This window comes from Maniola jurtina, chromosome 4 (assembly GCF_905333055.1).
Source record: "Maniola jurtina chromosome 4, ilManJurt1.1, whole genome shotgun sequence".
Taxonomy (NCBI): Eukaryota; Metazoa; Arthropoda; class Insecta; order Lepidoptera; family Nymphalidae; genus Maniola; species Maniola jurtina.
In genome coordinates, this window is record NC_060032.1 from 4376453 (window position 1) to 4399612 (window position 23160).

Consider the following 23160-nt stretch of genomic DNA (forward strand, 5'->3'; position numbering starts at 1 on the left):
GTTCGAAAAGCCTCAGGGGTAGTTTCAATGTGCATACATTTTTTTAAATATTGAAAAAGTTCTGTTATAAAAAAGAGAAACATCAGTGCAATTTTGTTATAAACAAGTTATTGTAGTCATGTACAAATTAATCACCTAGTTATTCCATTTACTATTTTACTGTTTTAGATTTTATACATATAATAGGATGGCATTCTCCAAAAAGATAAGCATTGTATCTATTTTTCTTAAATGTTGGAAAAGTTCTATTATAAATAGAGTAACATCAGTGCAATTTTGTTATACTTAATCAAGTTATTTTAGTCGTGTTCAAATGTATCATCTAGTTTTACCAGATACCATTTTACTGTTCTAGATTTTATACGGGCGGCATGCTCCAAATAGGTAAAAGTATACAGATTTTAAAGGGCACCTCTGGTTTTTTTTTTAATTATGAAAAAGTTCTATTATAAAAAGAGTAATCGTGCAGTTTTGTTATAAACAGGTTATGTAGTTGTATTCAAATTAATCACAGTGGGTAGTTATTGCACATACTATTTTAATGTTTTTGATTGAATATGTATATTTTAAAGAATAGCATTCTCCAAATAGGTTTAAAGATGCTATAGGGCGCCTCATTTTTTTAATCTACGGTTCTGTTGTAAAAAAGAGTAACAAAAGGGCAATTTTGTTATATAAACAAGTTATTGCAGTCATATTCAATTAATAACCAAACTATTTTACTGCTTTAGATTTTATACGTACCTATAATAATGGGACAGCATTTTCAAAATAGGTAGTATGTATATAGAATATAGATTTTATAAGGTTCTGTTATAAGAAGAATAACCATAGTGCAAGTTTTACACAAGTTATTTTTGTGTTGAATTAATCAAATCACCTAGTTAATCTAGATGCAAACTATTTTATTGTTTTAGGTTTCATAAGTATGATGGGACACCATTCACCAAATAGGTATCTAGGTTTTATGGAGCGCCTCTGTATAATTCTATCGTCAATAACAGGTAAGTGTCAAACGGTTTGTGGATAGCTGTAAATACATCGATCTAATGCCGTACCAACCTGAGATAGTTCCGACTCCACTAAGTTTGCTCAATAACGATGCTGATGATCCGAACATTCCACCATTCGATGTTAAGCCTTGCGCTAAATTGCTGACGGTTCTGTAAAACAAACAAACAACTGTTCGTATCATGCAGTACGCGCGTATTCCGCGTAGCTATGGTGTTCACGGACTATGTATATTTTAATTTATAATGACACAATGAGGAATGTTAAATCAAATGTGCATGCATAAACGTAGATGTAATTAACATCGGAACAACTGTACACGGTATATAATACGCAGTCTTGTACAATGAATTTTACAAAGCTATTTACAAAGTTACACTTCGGAATGTCCGTCACACGCGACACGCACTGCGACACACTATTCGCCAAAATATTATGTGAATCCGTAGAGCTGAGTTCTCCAATTTTGAGTTATTGTAGACAGCAAACGTTCATTATTCAAACTGATAGTTATCACAATCACCAGTTTTCGCGTCATGAATTAATTACTACTTGGCAATTTATAGATTTTTGTATTCATTCTTTAGACGCGATTTGAGAGTACCTAATTCAGATCTTTTTCGGACGAGAGTAACGTTTAAACTTCACTACCGCCAAACAGAACGGCTGTTTTGCTGTCGCCATCTTTTATGGAGGTGTTTTAAAGTAATAAGTAAGTACTCAATAACACAGAACAAATGCCCTTCTATATTTTTTACTTACTACTACATCTTTATACCTACCTATATAAAAACTCAGCTTCCGTATGCTTATGTCCGAAAATCGAAAAGTAATCGATAGATTGACTTGAAATTTTTACACAACGTTGCATTTCTACATGTTCATGAGTGTTTTTATATACAGTTTTTCAAGAAGCCCCCGCAAGAACGGAAATGATTTTCTTCCTAATGTAACATCAAACTGCCATAAGCGAAGCGTGGCCTATCATGATAAAAACCTTTTGGCTAGTTATTTAGTTATATGCGCGAGGTTTAGTTTAGCGTTAGTGTTGGAGTGTCGCGCGTTTCGGCACCTGTACTTGGCGGTCTCGGCGCCGGGCGCGGCGGACACGGGGCGCAGGCCGACGGGCCCCAGCGCGGCGCCCAGCGGCGGCGACAGCGGCGACGGCCCCCACTTGCGCGCGTACTCCTGCAGCGCGCCCGCCGGCCCGCCGCCGAACTCCAGCGAGTCGCGCCGCGCGCCCACGCCTGCGCCTGCAACAACATACCTCCGCGCTCCACAGTCCGCTCTCCTGCTCTCCGACCCGCCGCGTGCCCACTGCCCGCCTCATCTCTGTACACCGCTATGTACAAATCTGATCGATACTTTGCTATTTACACATGTCATACTTGTTCATTTGAGAGCAGGTAAAATGAACATTCTTTTGATACTGAACAACTAAATAAACAAAATTATTATACAGGTCGTTAGTCTACTGACGGCTCGATGTGTCTCTAGTGTTCTAACATTCTAAAGCTGCGGAAATTCATTCTTTTTGAAATTCATAAATCCGATTCTAATCGACAATTACAATAACTATCTTTGAATCATCAAGATGAAATGACATGTCCCAAAATAGAAATTAAGGTTAAACTACACTAAATTATGAAAAATATCAAATTCTATGTATGTGTACTACTTTATTGAATAATATTAATAAGAATTTTAACAAAACTTGTTATTTTTATTAATATCACACTACACATACATATGTACTTTTAAGCCAATTAACAAAACGACGTAGTTATATTTATGTACAAAAGATGAGGTTTCGATAGTGAGCATGCTTAAAATACACTATTTGGGTAAGAAATATATCAAGAAATGTTCGTTTACTAGCAATTGTGTTGTGGATATTGTAAGAGGAGGAGGATCATCACAATATCGTACTTAATTTAAAACCAGAACAGCCATATCCATATCGAATAATTCACCTGGCCCTTTCGAATACTGTACTATAATCGAATATGTATCCATTGTGTGTGAAAGTGACATAATTCAAATTTTATAGACGTGATATCGAAAAAACCGAACTTTATACTAACTACATTATAAGCAGAATACACAACTAGGCGAAAACTTTGAATAACATCTAAATATTCATGCGTTCCAACATACAATTCTCAAACCAGTATTCATAAGTTATGCAAAAATTATTGCCTATAATGTATTCTTTTTTTTAGACTATTAATCTTGAATCACAAGTCAACAAAATTGGGTTGGAAAAGGGAAAATGTTCTCACTTTCTACCTAAACGCTGTAGGTATATGCGGATATTACACCTGCGAAAGCAATTAGCCACATAAAACTATTAATGAAGATCAATAATTGCAATAATGGAGCAATACCTACATAATGATTGACTCAATAAATGAAAATAAATAACTTTCAACACGCGTTATAATAATTATAAGTCAGTGAATTGTTCGTGCGTCTTTCGACATTTTTCAATTAAGCAAAGGTGGACATTTTCATGCACATTGTAGATAGTATTTTGTGTGATGTGCTCTGTGATGTGATTCGAGAAATGTTCAAAGTATTGACAAGTCTGACAGGGGCAATTTGAATAGGTACGTCATTTTGTTTTAATTAATACTAGGCAACGAGTTTAATCAACATAAAAAAACGGACTGACCTTTCCATTTATTTGAGTTCTAGTAACCGATATTCTAACGTGTAGGTACTTATTGACAACCAGCCCATCCGGTAAACGGTTTGACACAACGTGGCTTAACTAGCGCAATAGGTTAATGTATTAGGTTAAGCGATAATGTCATTACCACTACTACCTAGTTAAACAATCCACAAACAAAAAAATAGTACCTAACGTTATAAAGGTGAATAGTCTGTCTGTCTATTTGTTATCTTACCACTGCCCATTCGTTCAACCAACTTAGATGATAGTATTTATTGCATCCTGGAGACGGACAAGACTATTTTTTATGCCGTAGTCAGTTCCCACAGATTTTTTTTAAACCTAAATCCACGCGGACAAAGTCGCGGGCACCTTTTAATCTTTGTATATTTATTAAACGCTGTTTGTGGATTTTAGTAAAGAAGGTTAAGGATATATACCTACATCAGTAATTCGTGAATTTTAAATTTTTTATGAATATTTAGATCTAATAAAATTAATGTCATGGACGGAAATATTTTATTATTCATAATAAGGTAGGGGTAGTTCCAAAAACGATACCAGTGTAACTTCTAAAGTCTAAATTATTATATTTAATTAGTCACATTTTCAACTAACAGTAATAGACAAATATTTGGTCGGTTAGTATCCAAGAAATTAAATGTTTTATGTAGCAACATATTTTGTATAATTAATATCATGAACCTATCTAGGTACAGACCAAATATCTAATTCGCAAATCTTGAGTGGAGTTAATAATTTATTAATAAACTAACGACCCGCCCCATCTTAGCGCGGGAAGCACGAAGTATCTACACATATGGTTTTGTGTGTATTATTATTATTATTATTATTCTTGTATTATTGTAAGGTAACCCTAAAAAATATTTTTTAAACCAATTTAAAAGGAACAATTCCCCAATACAATATTGTTTTCATAATTCATTTCCCACGACAGTTTACGCAGTAGGTACATGTACAATATGCAAGGTAAGTTTGAGGGCTGAATTTTGCCGATTTTATCAAAATGATAATCATTAATGGCCAATTTACACTCGTCCGTCGTCAACAACCGATAGGGTCAACTGCTGGGCATAGGTCTTTTGTAGTGACTATCACACGGCGCGCAAGAGCGCCACCTGAATCTAACGGTTCCTTGCGTCTCGTTTGATATCGTCTTCACCTATAGTGGCGCGGTCTGCCAACGCTGACTTTTTGGTGTGAGGCCGCCATTCGAGTCCCTTGGAACCCTAACGACTACCGGTTCCCCGAAATATGTGCTCGGCAGTCCGCCCATTGCCACTTCAATTTCGCAAACCGTTGAGCTATGCCGGTACTTTGGTTTTTCTACGGATCATTTTTGAATTGATTACATAGGGAAATTCCGAGCTTAGCTCTCTTTATCGCCTGCTGAGTGATGCAAAACTTTCTTTACACTTATAAATTATGTACCTAAATCTTCTCATAGAAACTATCTATCTATTCATTGATGAAAAGCGTATGAAAATACCTACAATAGTTTCTGAGATTAGCGCGCGACTTTGTTTTACAATAGATACGTGATGGTAATATTGTGAGTGCATGGTGGCGGCGGTGGTGGTGGTGGTGGTGGTGTCGGTGATGCGTGTGAGAGCTCACCGGGTTGCGCCTGCTGCGGCTGCTGCTGCGCGGAGGCGGGCGGCGCAGGCGTGGCAGCGGGGTGCGCGGGTGCGGGCGGGTACTGGCGCGGCGCCAGCACGCCGCCCGGCGACACGAGCCGCATCGGCGTGCCGTTGCGGCCGCCCATCACCAGCGAGCCGGGGTCGTAGTAGGGGATCACGTACTGCCCCTGCCCGTTGACCGGCTGCTCGCCCTGCTGCGGCGTGAGCGGCCTACGCGGCTGCTGCGCCTGCTGCTGCGCCGGCTGCGCCACCAGGCCCGGGTACACGCCCCACGGCGCCGCCACGCCGTAGTACGGCGGCACGCCCGCGATCAGCGCGCTCACGTAGGGCGCGCCCTCTTGCCCCGCGTTGATCACGTACGGCGCTTGTGTGAAGGCCTGCTGCGCGGCCAGCTGCTGCTGCAGTTGGAACTGCTGCTGCTGTTGCTGCTGCAGCAGCTGCAGCTGCGCCGCCGCCGCCTGCCCGCCGGCCGCCGCCGCTTGTTGTGACCGGAACAATTGCTGCAACAAAAATAATGTCATTTACATTTTTATTTTAGTAAGATTAACTGTTTCTATATTGGCGGCGTTACGCGTTCAAGCTTAGCGTTGCTGCCTAAGAAATCTTTATTGCAATATTTGTATCAAAGATTGATACAAAAACTTTTACTTGATATTCTAAAGTTTGATGTTACGAGTATGTGTAAATATTAGGAGTATGGTGAATCCGAAATACGAATGAACACTCCATTATATTAAGGTGAGGTTTGTATGGATGACGTTAGCCGTTGTTGCAGCGCTGGTTCGATAGCAGGCTAACTATGTTTAATTAATAGAGAAACGTATCGTTTATTGTTTTTTATCCGTGGTCGTAGCGCTCGAGGGCTGTTCGCAGCGAAGCGCGCTAATTAACACAATCGTTTAAAAACTTAATAACAAGCCGCATCCCTGTCCAACGCACATGTCGCTACCGGCTACCGGGATTTTCTCTTGTTATTTCACAAAAATGCTCCATACTTTTAGCGAGATTATACGATAGAATTCCAACATTAAATAGACTATCTATTAATGGTTCAAAATTAACAGCTGATGCCCGCAACTTTGGTGGATATAAGTTTTTTAAACATTCCGTAGGTATTTTCAGAAATCGTTTCTCAAGTTAGCTTAAATAAGAAACACACACCGATTCGACAAGCTGTGCGTTGTCTGTCCAGTCAGTGTTAGAGTTTTATTAAGTAGATACAGAATATGTAATCCACTCAAAAAGCTCAGTGGTCGTAAATCAACACTGTTATGTGTTTTGAATGGCACGTAGATATTTAGAATGAGGTGATTCAGTGTGCCAGAGCGTAATGCGAGTGTGATGTCACCGCAGTCGGGCGGGCTCCATACCTGTTGAGAGGAGATTAGTTGGCGTGGCTCCAGGCGCGCACGCCGCTACCTACTGCGAAGTGTAAACACATTACACGACTTCACTACACTACACGCCGCCGCTCCTGCTACCATCTGCCACCTGCCCGTGCCCACTCGCGTCACACTGTTTTCAGTCACAAATCAATCGTTGGACCTTGGCACAAAATGGTCTACATAATGATCTATATTCTACATGCTATGCGAGTCGATGATCAACCCATCGCCAACTGACTACTGATACGGGTCTCCTCTCTGTATGAGAAGGGGTTGGCCATAGTCCACTACGCCAGCCGAGTACGGATTGGCAGACTTTACACACCTTTGAAAACAATTTGGAGAACTCTCAAGCATGCAGATTTCCTCACGATGTTTTCCTTTACCGCCAAAGCAAGTGATATTTAATTGCTTAAAACGCACATAACTCCGAAAAGTTAGAGGCGCGTCCACGAAATCGAACCCCCGACTTCCCAAATAGGAGGCCGAAGTCTTAACCTTCTACAATCTACATGCGGTGCGAGTAATGTTAATGAATAACTTTTACAGACTTTGTCTTAAAAACAGATGTTTTCCTAGCGCTGTAACGAAGTGAGATAAAGATTCGCCGAACGTTTATTACCTACTGCGCCGGATACATTTAAATGATTAGTAAAATACCTACCTAAGCTAAGTGAAGAGATAGTAAACTTCAAAACAGATGCCAGCCATCACGTTAATTTTAATTACGGTGCTCCTATATTCCGGTGCCTATTTCATTTTTCATTAGCTAATTGACACGAAATGATTATCAGAGGTCGAAACTCGGCGGGCGGGTAATCTTAAGTCTCATTCGGTGGGGGATTCGCGTTTGATCTCGCGTCGGCTGCTGCTACGGTAATTGAGCGAGGTGGTGTAATTGCAGGCGCGGGGAGCACGTGCGCTAAGCTGGCCAACTTGACCGCAACAAAATTAAGTCGTGTCGCTGGAAGGTGGCGGCGGGATACCGTCTCGCATTCAATTAGACGTTCAGTAATCCGGCTGCGGCGAGCTTCGATACCAATTACGGGGTTATTAGTGACGGAACGCTCGTGCACGTCTCTGTCTGCTCACGCGATGCTTTGTTGTACGCTTTACAAAATCATAGCTTTAACTGTTTAAGACTTACAAATGCCGTATTCAGCGATTAGGTACAATTTAACCGGGAAGGTTTTACGAACGAAACCAATACATACGTTAAATGATTACAATTATTTGTGTCCTATAGATAAGATGAACATTCTTTTAGGGTTATACGGACGGACTGCATTTAAATATGCAATAAAACGGGCACCCCAAACTGCAATTTTCGGTCGGCTTGCAGTCCCAATGAAGTCCGTCTGTACCTATACATCCTTAAGTTAGCGTATAGATCAGCATTTTTTCAACTTGTTATTAGATATTTATTTTTACATATTTATTGTTCTATTCTATATTACCACAGCAACAGATAAATGCATTAATGAGTGCGTGTAATGGGAAATAGATGCCGAGTCACGGAGCGGGCGGCGAGCGGCCGCGCTCACGGCGTTGGAGACATTTATTATTTACGCGGACGATGACGAGAGGACGTCGTAGCAATGCTCCCGCGAGGATCGCTCTCTCTAGGCGTCGGCAAACAAATTACGCGACAAAGCAATCAATTACAACGACAAGAACGTAGCTGCGCCACTCGAATCGAACGCTACGTCAACAAGAAGCTTTTAGCGGCGTCTACGAGGTGCTTCTACATTTTACGCTCGCGGGCCCGATACTTGCGCATTTAACATCTTTGCAGCGTAATTGTTTAGGTACGGAGAATAATGGAACGTCTAACAATAAAGGAGCAAAGAAAAACATTTTAGAAGTTAGAGAATTAGATTGTTGATCGAATACAAAGCTAATTTAGGGAGAATCAGAGTCGACGGGGTCGGAAGTCCAACGAGATTACCGGGATACCCGCGGCTCCCGCTGTCGCCGTCGCCGCGGCTGACGTATCTTGCTCTAACGAGTTTATCTGCCCCGCGGGCTGCCGCTACCGCGCCGACTCTCATCTCTCACGCTATCAGCGGCTAAATGTAATCAATTTCAATGTAATCATTTTGTTGACAATGTTTTGAAACAAAAATATACTCCATTGCCTCTCTTGTAAATTTTCACGTTAGGTCAGTCTAGATGACTGCTATTTAAGATTTTGTTATGATGTTGGCATTTGTAGAGTGACAAAGAGTATACAATATATATTGCTTTTAATTCAATGATGACGATAAGGTAATTTCTTCAGTACGAAGAATGGAAAACTTGTTCGTGTTTTTAATTACGCGATTTCATTGGGTACCTATTACTGCCTTCGCGAAAGAGCGCCTGTAGATTTTCATGAAAAGGTGGCAAAGGGCGAGGGCGGGCTCGAGTTGGGCGGAGCGAGACCACGCCCACGTCACCCACGCCCTGTCAGAATTACAACTTGATATTTGTATTGACGAACACTTGCCATCATTTTTAAGTACAGGCTTAACACATTTTGCGAAAAGTTATGACAGTACTCAGGTTAATTGGCAATAATAACTTTTGAATAAGTTGTTCCATCAACCTTTATCCATCCAGCCATCCAAGCTGTACAGAAGTAACAGATGATGATCGCCTCTTGGAGTATCTAAAACAATACTAGCGACCGCACGCGGCTTCGCTCGGCGAAAATACAAATCCTCTTTGTTTCCTGGCCCCTGGGGTTTTCGAAAAATCATGAGCCTACGTTAGTCCGGCCTACATTATAAAGAGAACCTCTGTGCAAAATTTTAGCTTTCTAGGTCTAAGGCTGGGTGTTGATGAGTCAGTCAGTGAGTTAGACTTAGGGGTTTTCTTTTTATATCTTTAGATTATAAAGACGAGGCAGGTAAGTAGGGCGTACCTAATATTCGGAACTGAACTAATACTGAAAATTATTTCACTGATAGATAGCTACATTATCACCGAGTGCTATAGCTACATTACTATAAGGCTATAAATGATACGGACGAAGGTGCGGACAAAACTTAGTAACTTATAAATACCTAAACAATAACGATCGGTTAGTTTTCTAAACATATAAAAGTAAAAGCTGTCTGTCTGACTGACTGATCTATCAACGCAACAGCTCAAACTACTGGACGGATCGGGCTTGGCATGCAGATAGCTATTATGACGTAGGCATCCGCTAAGAAAGGATTTATGAAAATTCAACCCCTAAGAGGGTCGAATAGGGGTTTGAAATTTGTGTAGTCAACGGGGCTAAGTCACGGGCATAAGCTAGTGTTTAGCAATTTATATCTACAAAATATCTGAATGACAAAACTGCAAAACTTTGGTATTTTTTTACAGTCGAGCTTTGGTTCAAGGCCGTTCAAAGTGTAGGCATTTTTAAAATGGATGAAATGCAATTCGGCGTGGAGTCGTGTGGACACAAACGTTTTTCATCGTCCCTGTCGTCGTCATTCAGGAAGGGAGCACGCTACAGTGACGCGACGTTGCACTGAGGAAGAAGTATAACTGCTGCAATTGAGCTGCCAAACGGACCAGACTTTTTTTGCTTGATTGATCAAATGGTTTTCTTTTTCATCAAATGTTGTGCTAGATGATGTCCGCGACTTCCTACGCATGGATTTAGGATTTTAAAAAATTTCGTGGGAATTCCTTGTTTTTTTTTCATTATAGGCAAGCGCTTGACCACAATCACACCCGATGGAAAGTGATGATGTGGCCTTAGATGGGACGCGTTTGCCTAGAAGGTGCTTATTCACTCTTGTTTTAAAGATACCCGGATTTTCCAGGATAAAATGTAGCCTATATGTTAAGTCCGTTACATACCTAAATATAAGCTATCTCCATTTCCAGACAAATCAAAGTTGCGGGGAAGAGTAACACATATCCAAGCATCCAAACATTCACATTAAAACATTATTACGATTAGGATTAAGACGTTATTGCAAAGTAGCCAGCCTACCTTTATACCTAGCTCAATTTCCCGATTTAAATTTAATGAGGAGTAGCATTTGTAATGGAGACATTTTAAAGCTTAAAAGCGTGAATTCTCTTAAACGTGGTCTGGTTACATATATTTTAAATACCAAAAATATAGGGCATACGAATATTTAAAAGAAAGTTGGAGTACTGGCGGTCGCATGGTGGATGATGGCTGCGGTCGGTGGTCGGGTGCGGCCGGACGAAGCTTTTATCAAAATTAGCAGGCGCGCCCGCGCCGCGGCGCACCCCGCTCATAAAACACCACCGTCATCGCCGCATCGACGACTTGGGAGCCACACCTAGCTGTCGCACCCTTATAACTCACCCTCCCAGCCGTTATTCCGAGAATAACATATTTTACTAGACTACACATCCATACATAGACATATCCAAATTGGCAGCAAAACAACACAAAGCGGCCACGTCCGACATTTTTCACCCACTTAAAGTCCTAAATGGCTATCATAGGGATAAACACGGTCGGTAGAGATTTAAGAGGCTCCAACGAAACCGGCGAACTGGAATATAGTAAAGGCAACATTTTGAAGAATGTTGGATTTATGAGGATCAGTCCGTCACGTCTTATATTTCCTTGTAAGCAGTTGTTTTATTTTATAAAAGGAGATATTTCAAGTCCCGGCTCGACTGCTTGCACTTACCATACTTAAGTAAATAAGAATAATTGAGAACCGAGAGAAAGTGTTATTTATATGTTGTAAGACTGAAATTGGTTCTAATTTTATTTTAAGACGATCTGAATGGTAATGGCTCTAAATCGGCGACCAAAGTACGTACGTTTGTGACACAATAAGTTGGTCAAGCGGCCGAGGTAAGGCCACAGGTACTCTTGAAGTGGGCGGTTAACTATCATCTGTATGCATGGTAGCTAGCAGCGATGCCTAGCTATTTCTCCAATAATGTTCAAAATTTAAAATATACAAAATTTCATTAAACTTTTTTGAACGAAGCACTAGACTGGCATCTACTGTGCTTATCAGGAAGGAGAACAGACTTCGTTAGAATAACATTATCAAGAGGGTGTTATCAGGAAGGAGCCACGATCCTCAGTAATGAGGGAGCGACTCAAAGAGGAGGAAACTAAACCTTTTAAAGTAAAGATTTTAGATAGCTATAGACGTTATAGTCATGATCGTAATGATCAATACCCACGACCGGTATCAAAATTCTTTAATTAGGTAATTATTATTTATGTACATCTAATATACGAAAAATCCTAACTATGTTAATAACCTTCAGGCTCAAAATGTTGAATTTCGTAGTTGCAAAATGTTGAATCCTAAAATGTTGGATTCGCAAAATGTTGAATATCAATTCCCAAAATGTTGAATCTTAAGTAAGTAAGCTTTTAATTCACATATTATGCTTAAACGTAATTAACAGAAAAAAAGCCAAGTGCGAGTTGGACTCGCGTTCCGAAGGTTCCGTACAAAGTTGTAGCTAGGTATGTAAATATTTCTCTAACGAAAAGATAAACTGGATTCAGGGACAAACTTAACTTTTGAGATAACCCCCGTCACAAAAATGGTCAAAAACTGGCAACTTTGACGGTGAGTCTTTGATTCCTTGCTTAATGGTTAATGATTTATTTGCGTTATGGCTTTGGCCATGGCTACGTTATGGTTAATAGGCTATGAAAATATCTAATAGTAATTATCTTCAAATTCAATATTATTAGTTCAACTAAAGTTTAAAAGATTTAAAGTTTTAAAAGGTTTAAATTTTAGGTTTAAAGGTTAAAAAAGTAAAAACGATTTAAGATTTAAGAACGATGAAAGTATTTTTTACGACTTTTCGACTTTTCTCATAGCTAGTCTCCACCAAGATGCAAATAACTGATGCTTGGTTTGTTAGAAACTTTTTTATTAAAATATGTCTTATTATATGTATGCCAACATAATATACCTACATATTATAATGTACTTCAAAACCAACGTCGGTATTACCGATTACCTACTAGTAACCGAGTAAGTAATTATAGATTGTTAATCGCGCGAAAAAATAAGATGTCTATTGAATCACCTAAGTAGTATCTAGCACGTTATTAATTTCCTATTAAGTACAAATATGATAGAAAAAATGTGGTTACGCGACGCGTGACGGTATAGATCACTTAACTTAGAATCATAAAATGGTAAAAAAAAACTGAAACGTCTTTTGAAATAAATAATCAAAATTGGTGATATGGCTAGGTACCTTACTCGTGCTGGTATGAAATAATTTAGAAATTTGGCTGAGGCACCGAAAGTTAAGGATTCCTGTAGAGATCAGATATAGCAAAACGTTAAAGACATAAAGATAAGAAACCGGTGTAACATAGGCGTGAAATGCATCTGAAAACGATTTCTAACATATTTTCAGCAACTCATTCCGACAAACGCTAGTAGGTCGCGCAGTGGTGCAAGACTGCAACAAAACGGAAACTACTTCCTTATCTAACCACCATTCGAATACTTCTTTACGTAGTATCTACACCTAATACAAGACTATCTCAAAAACAGTTAAGAGGGCTCTCTCCGTCACTCGTTTCCACTCGTTTCATACAATCGTAGTTCCAATTTCATTTGAATATTAAGCAACCTAAGTCCATGAAATTTTGCAAACATATTCTAGAAACTAATATCTATGTCTGTGGTTTTCCAGATTTCTGTTAAAATATTCGGTTTCAAAGTTACGCAGTTTTAAAATTTTCATACAAATCTTGGAGCCCCTGTAATTTTAAAACTACATATTTTTAGAAACATCTAAAACACCACAGACACAGATATTAGTTTCTAGAATATGTCTGCAAAATTTCATGGACTTTGCTTGCTTAATATTCAAATGAAATTGGAACTACGATTGTATGAAACGAGTGGAAACGCGTGACGGAGAGAGCCCTGTTAATATCTCGTCAAAATGTTTACTGACAAAATAGCGATTTTAAAACCCAAGAATACCTCGTAGGGAAAGAAGGAAACAAAGCATTAAGGATGCCAAGGTGGTGAAAATATGAATATATTAAACAGTAATACGAGCAAAGTAATCACACGCACGCAAGAAAACGTTACTACCCCGCACACCTGCAAGAAATATATTTGTAAAACCAATAATTCACCTACGTACACGTTAATTTCGGTTCATTTTCAGAACAATAAATTTGAAGGAAAAGTATACCATTTGGATATATTCATGGTACAGGGTGAGTTAAGAAAACAAAACGATGAAAAACTTAATAGGTACCACAACGACGAATGATGGTATCCAGAGATAATATAATCATTGAACACTTACACTTCGAAGCTTTACCTCTATCTCTAATCTTTTAATTAGGTACCTACTACCCGAGGTACATATTATATCTAGTCGAAAATATTCCATCATAGAGATTTTGCCGTGATTGCTCCCATATCAACATATTATGACTGACTGGTCTAGACTGCAAATTACAAGAATTAGAGAACAAAGTTGCAGTTGGAAACAGAAAACGATAAATTTTGTTTTCACCGATTTATAGAGAAAGCTCTTCTAACTATTCCTTACTTTTTAAGTAGAATTTTGTTAATTTGAAATACTCAAATTTAACACTAAAAGCGAAGAAAGCGTAAAATTAATTAAACAATACGTTACTTTCTAAAGTTTCGTGAGTGTACTGATTCACTTGTACGACTTTTTATTTTGGAATTTAGGAAATGATCGGTCAAATCATCTACATTAGCAAACTCAAATATTTTAATGAATGCTGGTCCAACGTTAATTAAAAGATAAAACTTAACTACTGCTTTTGTTATTTTTACAGCAATCATTTTACTTGTTATGTGTAAGTTAAAGCCGTTAGAAGTAGGTACATCGACCTCTAACGGTGTTTTGATCTCAATACCATATTTTTTTCTACGTGGGTTTTAAGAGGCTGTATGACGCACAGGTGGAATTATGCTATTTTTCCATGAACTAAAATATAACCCTGACTAACGGAACCTTTGCAATCGAATGTCAGCTTATATTGCAGGCTTTCTATGGGGTATGCAGAACGGAGACAGTGAGATGGTCGAGGTGAATGTACGCACAAAGTGTGCCACGAGCCGGAGAAATACTTCGGAATGGATACCGTTAGTGGAACGCGGTCAGGCCGGCAGCGGTACCGCTGTTCGTGTCCACAACATCGCCACTTAATCGCTTTCGATTTAATACACTAAAAAGATTGCAATTAAAATGGTGCGTTTACAGTTTCACCAGACAACAAAATAATGTGGTAGTCAATTAGGTAAGCCGGTATCAAGTTAGATTCGAAGCCTTGTTAAGGTACCCCGACGCTACGTCAGCAACTTGTTCTAGCGTAGTAATCGGAGCGTTTCTAATATCTACGCTTTGACTCGGTTTCACCGCACGCTTCTTGCCTTCGTTCTTATTTATTCGTTTTGCGAAATCGTTTGAAATCTGATACCATTCAAGCGAGTTATTGAGACTCTTAGATTCTCACGAAACTTCACACGGACTTCTTGCAGCCTGAGTTACCTATTGAATTTCCCTATTATAATACCCGGTAGATCGAGGTCGGTTTCGAGTTGACAGAAAAAAGTGGTTACGTACTTGTTGCTTATATTTCAATTGTATATTACGTGAAATACGACTTATCTAAATATTCTATTTAACGTTAAAGTGTTTGGTTCAGTAAAAGCAGTCTTGTGGTAATGAGAGTGTAAAGCGGGGACAAATGAATATTTTTCATAATAATTGGTGTGGGTGCAGCAGGTAAGGCGTGAAGCGCAGCGCGGGTGGCGCGCGGCGGGCGCAACAATTTGCATCACAAATGCGGGTGGAGGCCGCGCTGCGCCCCGGAGCGCGCCCTACGCCCGCGCTTCGCCGCCGACCAGCGCGGCTTCCACCCAGATCAGACAATATCACAATCAACGTCGCGTGGACGCTTTTTGGCCGTTATGTGATTGTCGATTGTGGTTCGCCATAATCGCAACTAAGATTTATTTCCAGCTGCTGTTTCCGATTTCTATTTTCAGCATCATAAATTCTGTGCGGTAATTAAAACATCTGTTTTTTTTAATGGGATGTTTATTACAGAAATTACATCTGATTTTCGCGAGCCATAAAAGCACAGTCAACGATGACATAACTTCATAAGGTGTAAACGTACCTTCAGTTCTATTGTATTAATAAATACTTATGATCTAAAATGGTCGTTTGTCCTGGATGGGAAAAGGTAATGCAAGTAAAAGCAGCCGAGTTGAGAAGCGGTGAATTAATAACGAACTTCTCCCGCGACGCGTGATGACGGCCGACAAGAGTAGCGCATTAGACGCCAACACTGAAACTCGCCAAAATCTCTTCCTAATTATCGCTTCTTATTTTCCGCCGTAATTTTTATTCAAAAATAGAATAATACATAACTTGTTACTTAGACTCGACAAGAATGATCGTTAAAATTTTTGTTGGGTATAAATTAAAAATTGGTAGATAACCTGTCGAAATATTTACGAGAGTTGTTAAAAATTGAATTTTATTCCTTAAAAACGAAAGGGAATCCTCGTGTCCACATACAAAACAAATGAACAATAGTTTGTTAAATTCAAGTTAGAAGTTTTGCGGTGAAATATGACGACTATCCGCGGTAAACGATGCAATCACTGGCGGATTTACAAGACTAACCTACCTCGTCTGTTATTCCACCTTTCTTCATGGAAAAAAATCTTTACCGAAGAGAAGTTCGTTTTGGACTTTTTTTGTTTTGAAACTTATTGTACTACAAAAGGCAGACGGTTTTGTATTTTAATTTAATTTGTAAAGTAAGATATCGGATTTTCTATCCCAAAGCAATAGCCACAAACGTTCCTACATAGGTACTTAGATAATAATTATATATCTATAGAAAAGTGGTGTCTGTACAATGGAAATATATATGTTACGGGCAACGTGATTAATTGGGCATTATTAATAAGGACCGGCCATTATTAATAACGCCCAAGAGCGATGGGCCAAGTGATTAATTTATCACTTTGACCGACCATTATTAATAATGCCCGACGGCCCGTGGTCCATGTAATAAATCAGTGTTTGAGATAGCTTGAATTTATCACTTGGACCGGGCTGTATGAATAATTCCCTACTTGTAGCCGGGCAATGTGATAAATTGGAACGCGGCCGTTGGCAGGGGCGCGTACGTGCGGGAGGAGGGCCTCAGATTAGGTTAGGTTAGGTTAGCTCCTCTTCCATTGGCAGAGGAGGCTCGAGTCACCCACTGCTGGTCATAAGATTATCGAAGCTATCCATCCCATCCTCGAGGATTGGACGAAAAGGAAGCATGGAGCACTCACGTTCCACTTTGTTCAGGTTCTTACGGGGCACGGGTGCTTTGGAAGATACCTGTGCAGGTTGGCGCGAAGAGAGCCCACAGAGGAAAGCCACCAGTGCGGTAGTGTCTCAGACACGGCACAACATACGCCGGCAGAGTGCCAGGCGTGGACGGAGCCTCGCCAGTCACTGGTGGATATTATGGGCAGGAGCTCTCATTGCCCGCCGTGACTAAATCCATGGTGGACAGTGAGAGGGCCTGGCAAGCGATGGTCTCCTTCAGCGAGGTAGTAATGACGCAGAAGGAGGCAGCGGAACGGCTGAGAGAGGAAGCCGAAAGCTCTCATCCCATGCGCTGCAAGAGAATCGGGCGCAGGCGAGCTGCACACGACCGTCGCTTGCCCCCTTGAGTAGGGCCTCCGGGTAATAGACACGGGGAGTCTGTTACCCGCGGGAGAGTAGGTCCTCGAGTTGGAAGGCAAGCCCTTGTTTCCAGCGAGCCTTAAACGGTGTTGGGGCCCCTTTTAGTCCCAGAGCTGTGCCTGCCTTGGCGGGCGCCGTTAGCCGGGTCCCAGTTCAAAACGCTCGTGTCCCTGTGCCTAGCAACAACGATTGAGACGGTATGCCGTGAGGTTTTAGTCGGTAAGAGTCCGACATAACCACCTCGCCTCCCCGAGCACGGTGGTATCCATGAGAATTTTCCCACGTATAAAAAAAAGCTTAGGTTAGGTTAGCTTCTTTCATTTAATAAACAAAAACACTACAGTTCACCTATTTTATTACTTTTCCCAAGATAGGGTGGGCATTATTCATAACGGCCGGGAAAAATGATTAATTATGCTGTTTTAATCACATTGCCCAATTGAGTCGGGCATTATTAATACAGACCGGCCATTATTAATAGTGCCCGGACTTATCAAATTGCCCGTAACATATATAAAAAAAAGTAGCAGGGGTTGTTATTATATCGATGCCGAACCCGAAATTGTAATTAATTTTTTTTTTGTCTGTTTGTCTGTGTTTGTGCACGCTAATATCAGAAACGGCTTATTCGATTTAGATACGGTTTTCACTAATATATTGTAGTAAGCTTCACTTAACATTTAGTGTTTATTTCATGTCAATCGGTTCATAAATAAAAAAGTTATGTCAATTTAAAGAATCACGGCGAATATTTTTAACGTACATGCTGCCCGAAAAGTCACTATTCCACGCGAAGTCGCGGGCACAGCTAGTTATATATATGTATAATCGGTTACTACGCACTCTACGCTAATCACGCAAAATGCCAAAATTGAAATTTTAGGTGATACCAACTCCAAAATTCCGTAGTTTATGGCAAGGTGTTCTTAAATAATTTCTTCTTTTCTTAAATTTCAAGTCTCTTTAATTTTAAGGGTGTCTTAAATTTGAAGACCTTTATTATATTTTATAGTTATATATTTAATTTAGTTCATATAAACTACTTGCTGATGCCCGTGACTTCGTCCGCGTGGATTTAGATTTTTAAAATCCCGTGGGAGCTCTTTGCTTTTCCGGGATAAAAAGTAGGCATGTCACATTATTTTTCATTTAGCGATTTAGCATTTGCCTATACTTATGCACTCTGGCATTACGCATTATGCGACACTGCGAACTGTTTTACGTCTTTTGGCATTTTGCATTTTTGGCGTTGCGCGTATAAAATTACTCAAACGAAGGCAACAGGTAACTATAGCTAAGTCTCTGTTTTAGTACCTGTATATTAGATGGCAAGAAAGGGGTTACAAGATGGGGTTCAATATTGAAATAAATCTCACGTGGAACGACTCGGTTGAAAATTACCCGGTGGCATAAGGCCGCCGGAATGGGTGGAAAAGCGGCTCTTAATTAAATCAAGTGACACGTCTCGTACGTAGCTTCAATCACACGACCTCAATAAAGTCGTGTACCCAACGGATCTATCTGCTCCTTCCATGAAGCTAGTAGCTACAGGCAAGCAGCCATAGGAAAACGTATACCAACTAACGGAACCTTTTAGGTAAATGTAGGGGTAACGTATCATATATATTCACTAAAGATATCACGACATGTAAAATCTGTTTTTGTATAAGTTTCATTCTTGTGATTAATATACATAGAGTATAGTAATTTATCTATTTGACGAAATTAATAAAAAAATCAGGGTTGGCTTTATTTTAAACCAAAAAATGTTCTCTTTTATTTATTAAAAAAACCGTTAGTTTTAACCCTGGCTACAAAAAAAAGGTAGCAGAGGTAAGGTAATTATAAACATTTTTAATCCCCGACCCAAAAAGTGGGGTGTTATAAGTGTGACGTGTGTATCTGTGTGTTTGTGTATCCGTCTGTGGCATCGTAGATCCTACACGAATTAACCGATTTCAATTTAGTTTTTTTTTGTTTGAAAGGTGGCTTGATCGAGAGTGTTCTTAGCTCAAGAAAATCGGTTCAGCCGTCTTATTTACCTACTTTTTAGAGAGTTTTGTGTCGGGGGTTTTTAAATTTTGAATTTTTATCCCTTAATTTTATTAAATATGCATGCTGATATTTTTGTATAGTAGTAGAGGTGGAAAAGCCAAGTAAAATTTTTTCCACAAGCATTTTACAAGATTCGTATACATCGAGTAACTAGGTAGATACTATCAACTTGTTTTTGATGTAAACAAAGAACATCAACAATGCAGCCATATTATATACTACATAAATGATTTAAACTTAGGTACTAAACGCTATGCTATACGTACTGCACGTATTTGGAACAATATTTACATCTAAGTAACATGTTAAGTTCTAATAGCATTTTACGTCACGTGTAACGGTGTTACGGTTACAAAAGGCGTTTCACATAAAACAAACCTATATTTTACATCGTAAATACATTTCACGAAAGTTCACCTTAATAAGCTCCCGTCTATGCGGACCCACGCCTCGCCTACCAAGTCACATTTCACGACTAATTTCACCAAAGGAACACGGTGCCCGTAAACGGGATTTTAAAGAAAGTAAATCATAATCTAATGAAATTTCAGTGGAACGTCGTTTAATGGTGAATTTGCATCGTAGTTCCAAGTTTTAATAATCGAAAGGAAAATATTTCGGCATTTATATTTATAGAAGATTAGGAATCGTAAAGCTCGCTGGTAACAATAAAAAGAAGTAGGCAGCTGGGGCGGGCGGTCGGCGGGTCGCGAACAACTTATGCTGCGGGTTCTCCGATCGCTCTCATTATTTCCATAACAAGTTCACGACAGCCGGCCGGCCTGCAGTCTGCGCTCCCTGACTCCCGGTAACGGCAATTAATTAACTGACTAAACGGTATAGTGTTTTACATTGTGATGTTTACCCAACTCTCCAGCGATAATGTCGCTTGCCATCGGACATTGCTACCTTCGCCTCGCATTAATTAATAAAATATTATTAACCCGACCCACCGCACTAAAAAATTAAAACACTCATTATTGAGCTCGTTATAAAGTTCAGTGCATACAGATTGCTTATTTGCGTAAGGAATAGTTACAAACAGCGTCAGTTGTACGAAGTAAGTAATCACAATGTATTTGAATGAGATCCATTAGTGATAATTAAAGGATACACAGTACACACACAACGTGGAGTATTTTCGTAATTGTAGCGTCGATATACATAGTATGAATACAGAGGGAAGAAGAAAAATGAGGGCGCAATAAAACGAAAGGGACACTTTACTGTTTCTAGGGCTCATGAATCAATGTGCTCGTAATCTTAGAGGCACATGATACTCGAATATACTCCTATAATGTCGTAGTTGGATGCAATCGTAAATTTTAAAAATTATAAACAGATCTAAAAACCTGTTACTTTTTAATCGACCCACCGGAATCCCCTTTGCGAAGAGCTTTTACAGGTCGGCATGTCGTAACAGCTGGCAATCGCTGTTACTTAAATTAGTTAACAATGACACATATTGCTGGCAAACAAACGGAGAGGAATCCTAAATAGACCGCACGCTATTCTTGATCTACCGTCACACCGGTGAGCGAGCGTGAACTGATTCATCTTCACCTCAAGGTACTCACGTGGAATGTACGGATGCGCACGCGTCTAATTGGCTAATTTTCGTTATATAGGTACGTTTTATTTGAACCTCAAGGCACTAGGAATATTGATAGCGGTCCAGAGATTTAGATATTACGGCTTAACGGAATAATGTGATCAACAGACGTGTCGCGAGCAGCGGCCGCAGGCGCGCACGCGCACGGCGAGCTGTTGCGTGTTGCGCAACAGCAGCGGCGACCAGGACGTTGATCTCGCGCTTGAACTTGAGTAGCAGCAGCATTTTTTATCATGTAACTTTAAGTATATATAAACATTCAACAAACACCGATTGTTATCTGACAATTTGCAATTAAAATTCTGGCCCACACCGTTTGGCTTGATGAGGGTGAGTACTATAAATATTAAAATTCTCGGCTGGAGAGTAGTCGTGACACGAGTATTATCCACAGGAAAATAATTTTCCAGCACGCCAGTGTACCAAACGCTGCCCGGAAATTGTAGGAAATTGCAAGAGAAAATGAATCCGACGGTTTGAGAGGTTCGGCTGAAACGAGTGAGACCCTAGGTACTTTACAGGAAAAGCATATTTAGATATCGATAAGAACTTCATCCTTCGTCCCGATACATATGTTATTTTTAGAGCTAATCTAATATGTAGTATGAAATCAGATAAACGTGTGTATACATTACATAAATTACATTAACCTCTTGTGGCGCATTATTTAATGATACAATGCAGATAACTAGCGTAAGCAGTTTAATAAAGTTAAACACGCACGATAAGATGTCATTGTTGCACGTAATGTAATTATTCAAGCGTGCAGATATAAGGAATGCGCGAACTGGTATAAACCGAAAAAGAACAGTAAAATAAAAGAGCTCTCCATCAATCACACGAACAGAGCCCGTGCTTCCGGAGCCAGCTTGGCCGAGCGAAACATTTCTTTGAATAGGTAATGAATATACAGGTGGGTAGGTATCGTGTACCCCGTAACTGGACGTGATATATGCCGTCGTTGGCCGCATGCATAATTTCACTTATTTTATGTGGTTAATTGTCGAAAATGACCACAACTGAAATATATTACAGCGTTCCGACGCCAACACAGCTAGGTGGCGGCTAATGTATTCTACGGCCCGGGTGCTCCGCCTTCACCTTCGCGTTGCCGGGCTCTTTGTGGTGCGGCGCTGTACGCTAGAGGGGTAGCGGGGCCACAATGTGCCAGCTCCGCATTATGCATACGTTATTCTTGACACACGTTTCATGCAAATCATGCTGGGCTATAATGTGATAACCCTTTTACCACTTACGGACTTTGATTGTTTCTGTAACTAGTAGTGCTAAAAGAAAAACATTTGTACGCCATATTCCTATCTCAATATTGTGACGACAAAACACCCTTTTGCGCAATTTACATCACTTTGAAATATCGGGCGATGTTGATTATGTTTTAGGTAGCTACCTACTTTTCACTTAGTCACTCGAACTAAGTTAACTTGCTATACTTATTTAAAAACAAAAAGGCTTTCTAAATGGCATTTTACTGTAACTACGCACATTATTTTTGTAACTAGCTTTACGGCTCTAGGTTCTAGCTCTACAGATTTTGAGCTTGGAATTACGCTCAAGCATCATGCGAACTAGGTAGTAGCTGACTAAAAAGATTATACGGTACAAAATTTGTTTTTGTTTTTTAACTAAATTAAGGCATAGGACTCGATTATTTAGCCTTTACGATTTTTTTAACTTACAAAAAAAGTTTAAAATGTGTAATAAATTCATTTAATAACAATTTCGATCAATTTAATTTTTTAAATTTCTACGTTTTTTTTTATTTACTATAGGTAAGCGCTTGACCACAATCACACTTGATGGAAAGCGATGATGTGGTCTAAGATGGGACGCGTTTACCTAGAAGGTGCCTATTCACTCTTGTTTTAAAGATACCCGGATTGTAATTGGTAGGAAACTCAGATCGCGGAAGAGTATTCCAAACCTTAGCCAATACCACGTACAAAGTCAATACCATTCTTGGGCATATAAAATTCCTGGCTAGTAAACTTTTTTAAAGTAAATTTTCGGCTATAGAAATTACAA

General features: G+C 39.6%; 1 protein-coding gene across 7 annotated transcripts in view; it reads right to left on the reverse strand.

Moving 5' to 3' along the window:
* The window catches only part of LOC123864638 (maternal protein pumilio-like), a 91713-nt gene that overhangs the window by 13589 nt on the left and 54964 nt on the right, over window positions 1-23160 (reverse strand). For 6 of the 7 annotated variants that reach the window (XM_045905237.1, XM_045905236.1, XM_045905238.1 and 3 more), the window contains 3 exons: window positions 5324-5846; window positions 2084-2264; window positions 1063-1163 (listed from right to left, as the gene is read on the reverse strand). In XM_045905237.1, the coding sequence (XP_045761193.1) occupies window positions 1063-1163; window positions 2084-2264; window positions 5324-5846 (805 nt within the window). The remainder of the gene's footprint in view (window positions 1-1062; window positions 1164-2083; window positions 2265-5323; window positions 5847-23160) is intronic. The other variant, XM_045905239.1, reaches the window with a different exon arrangement.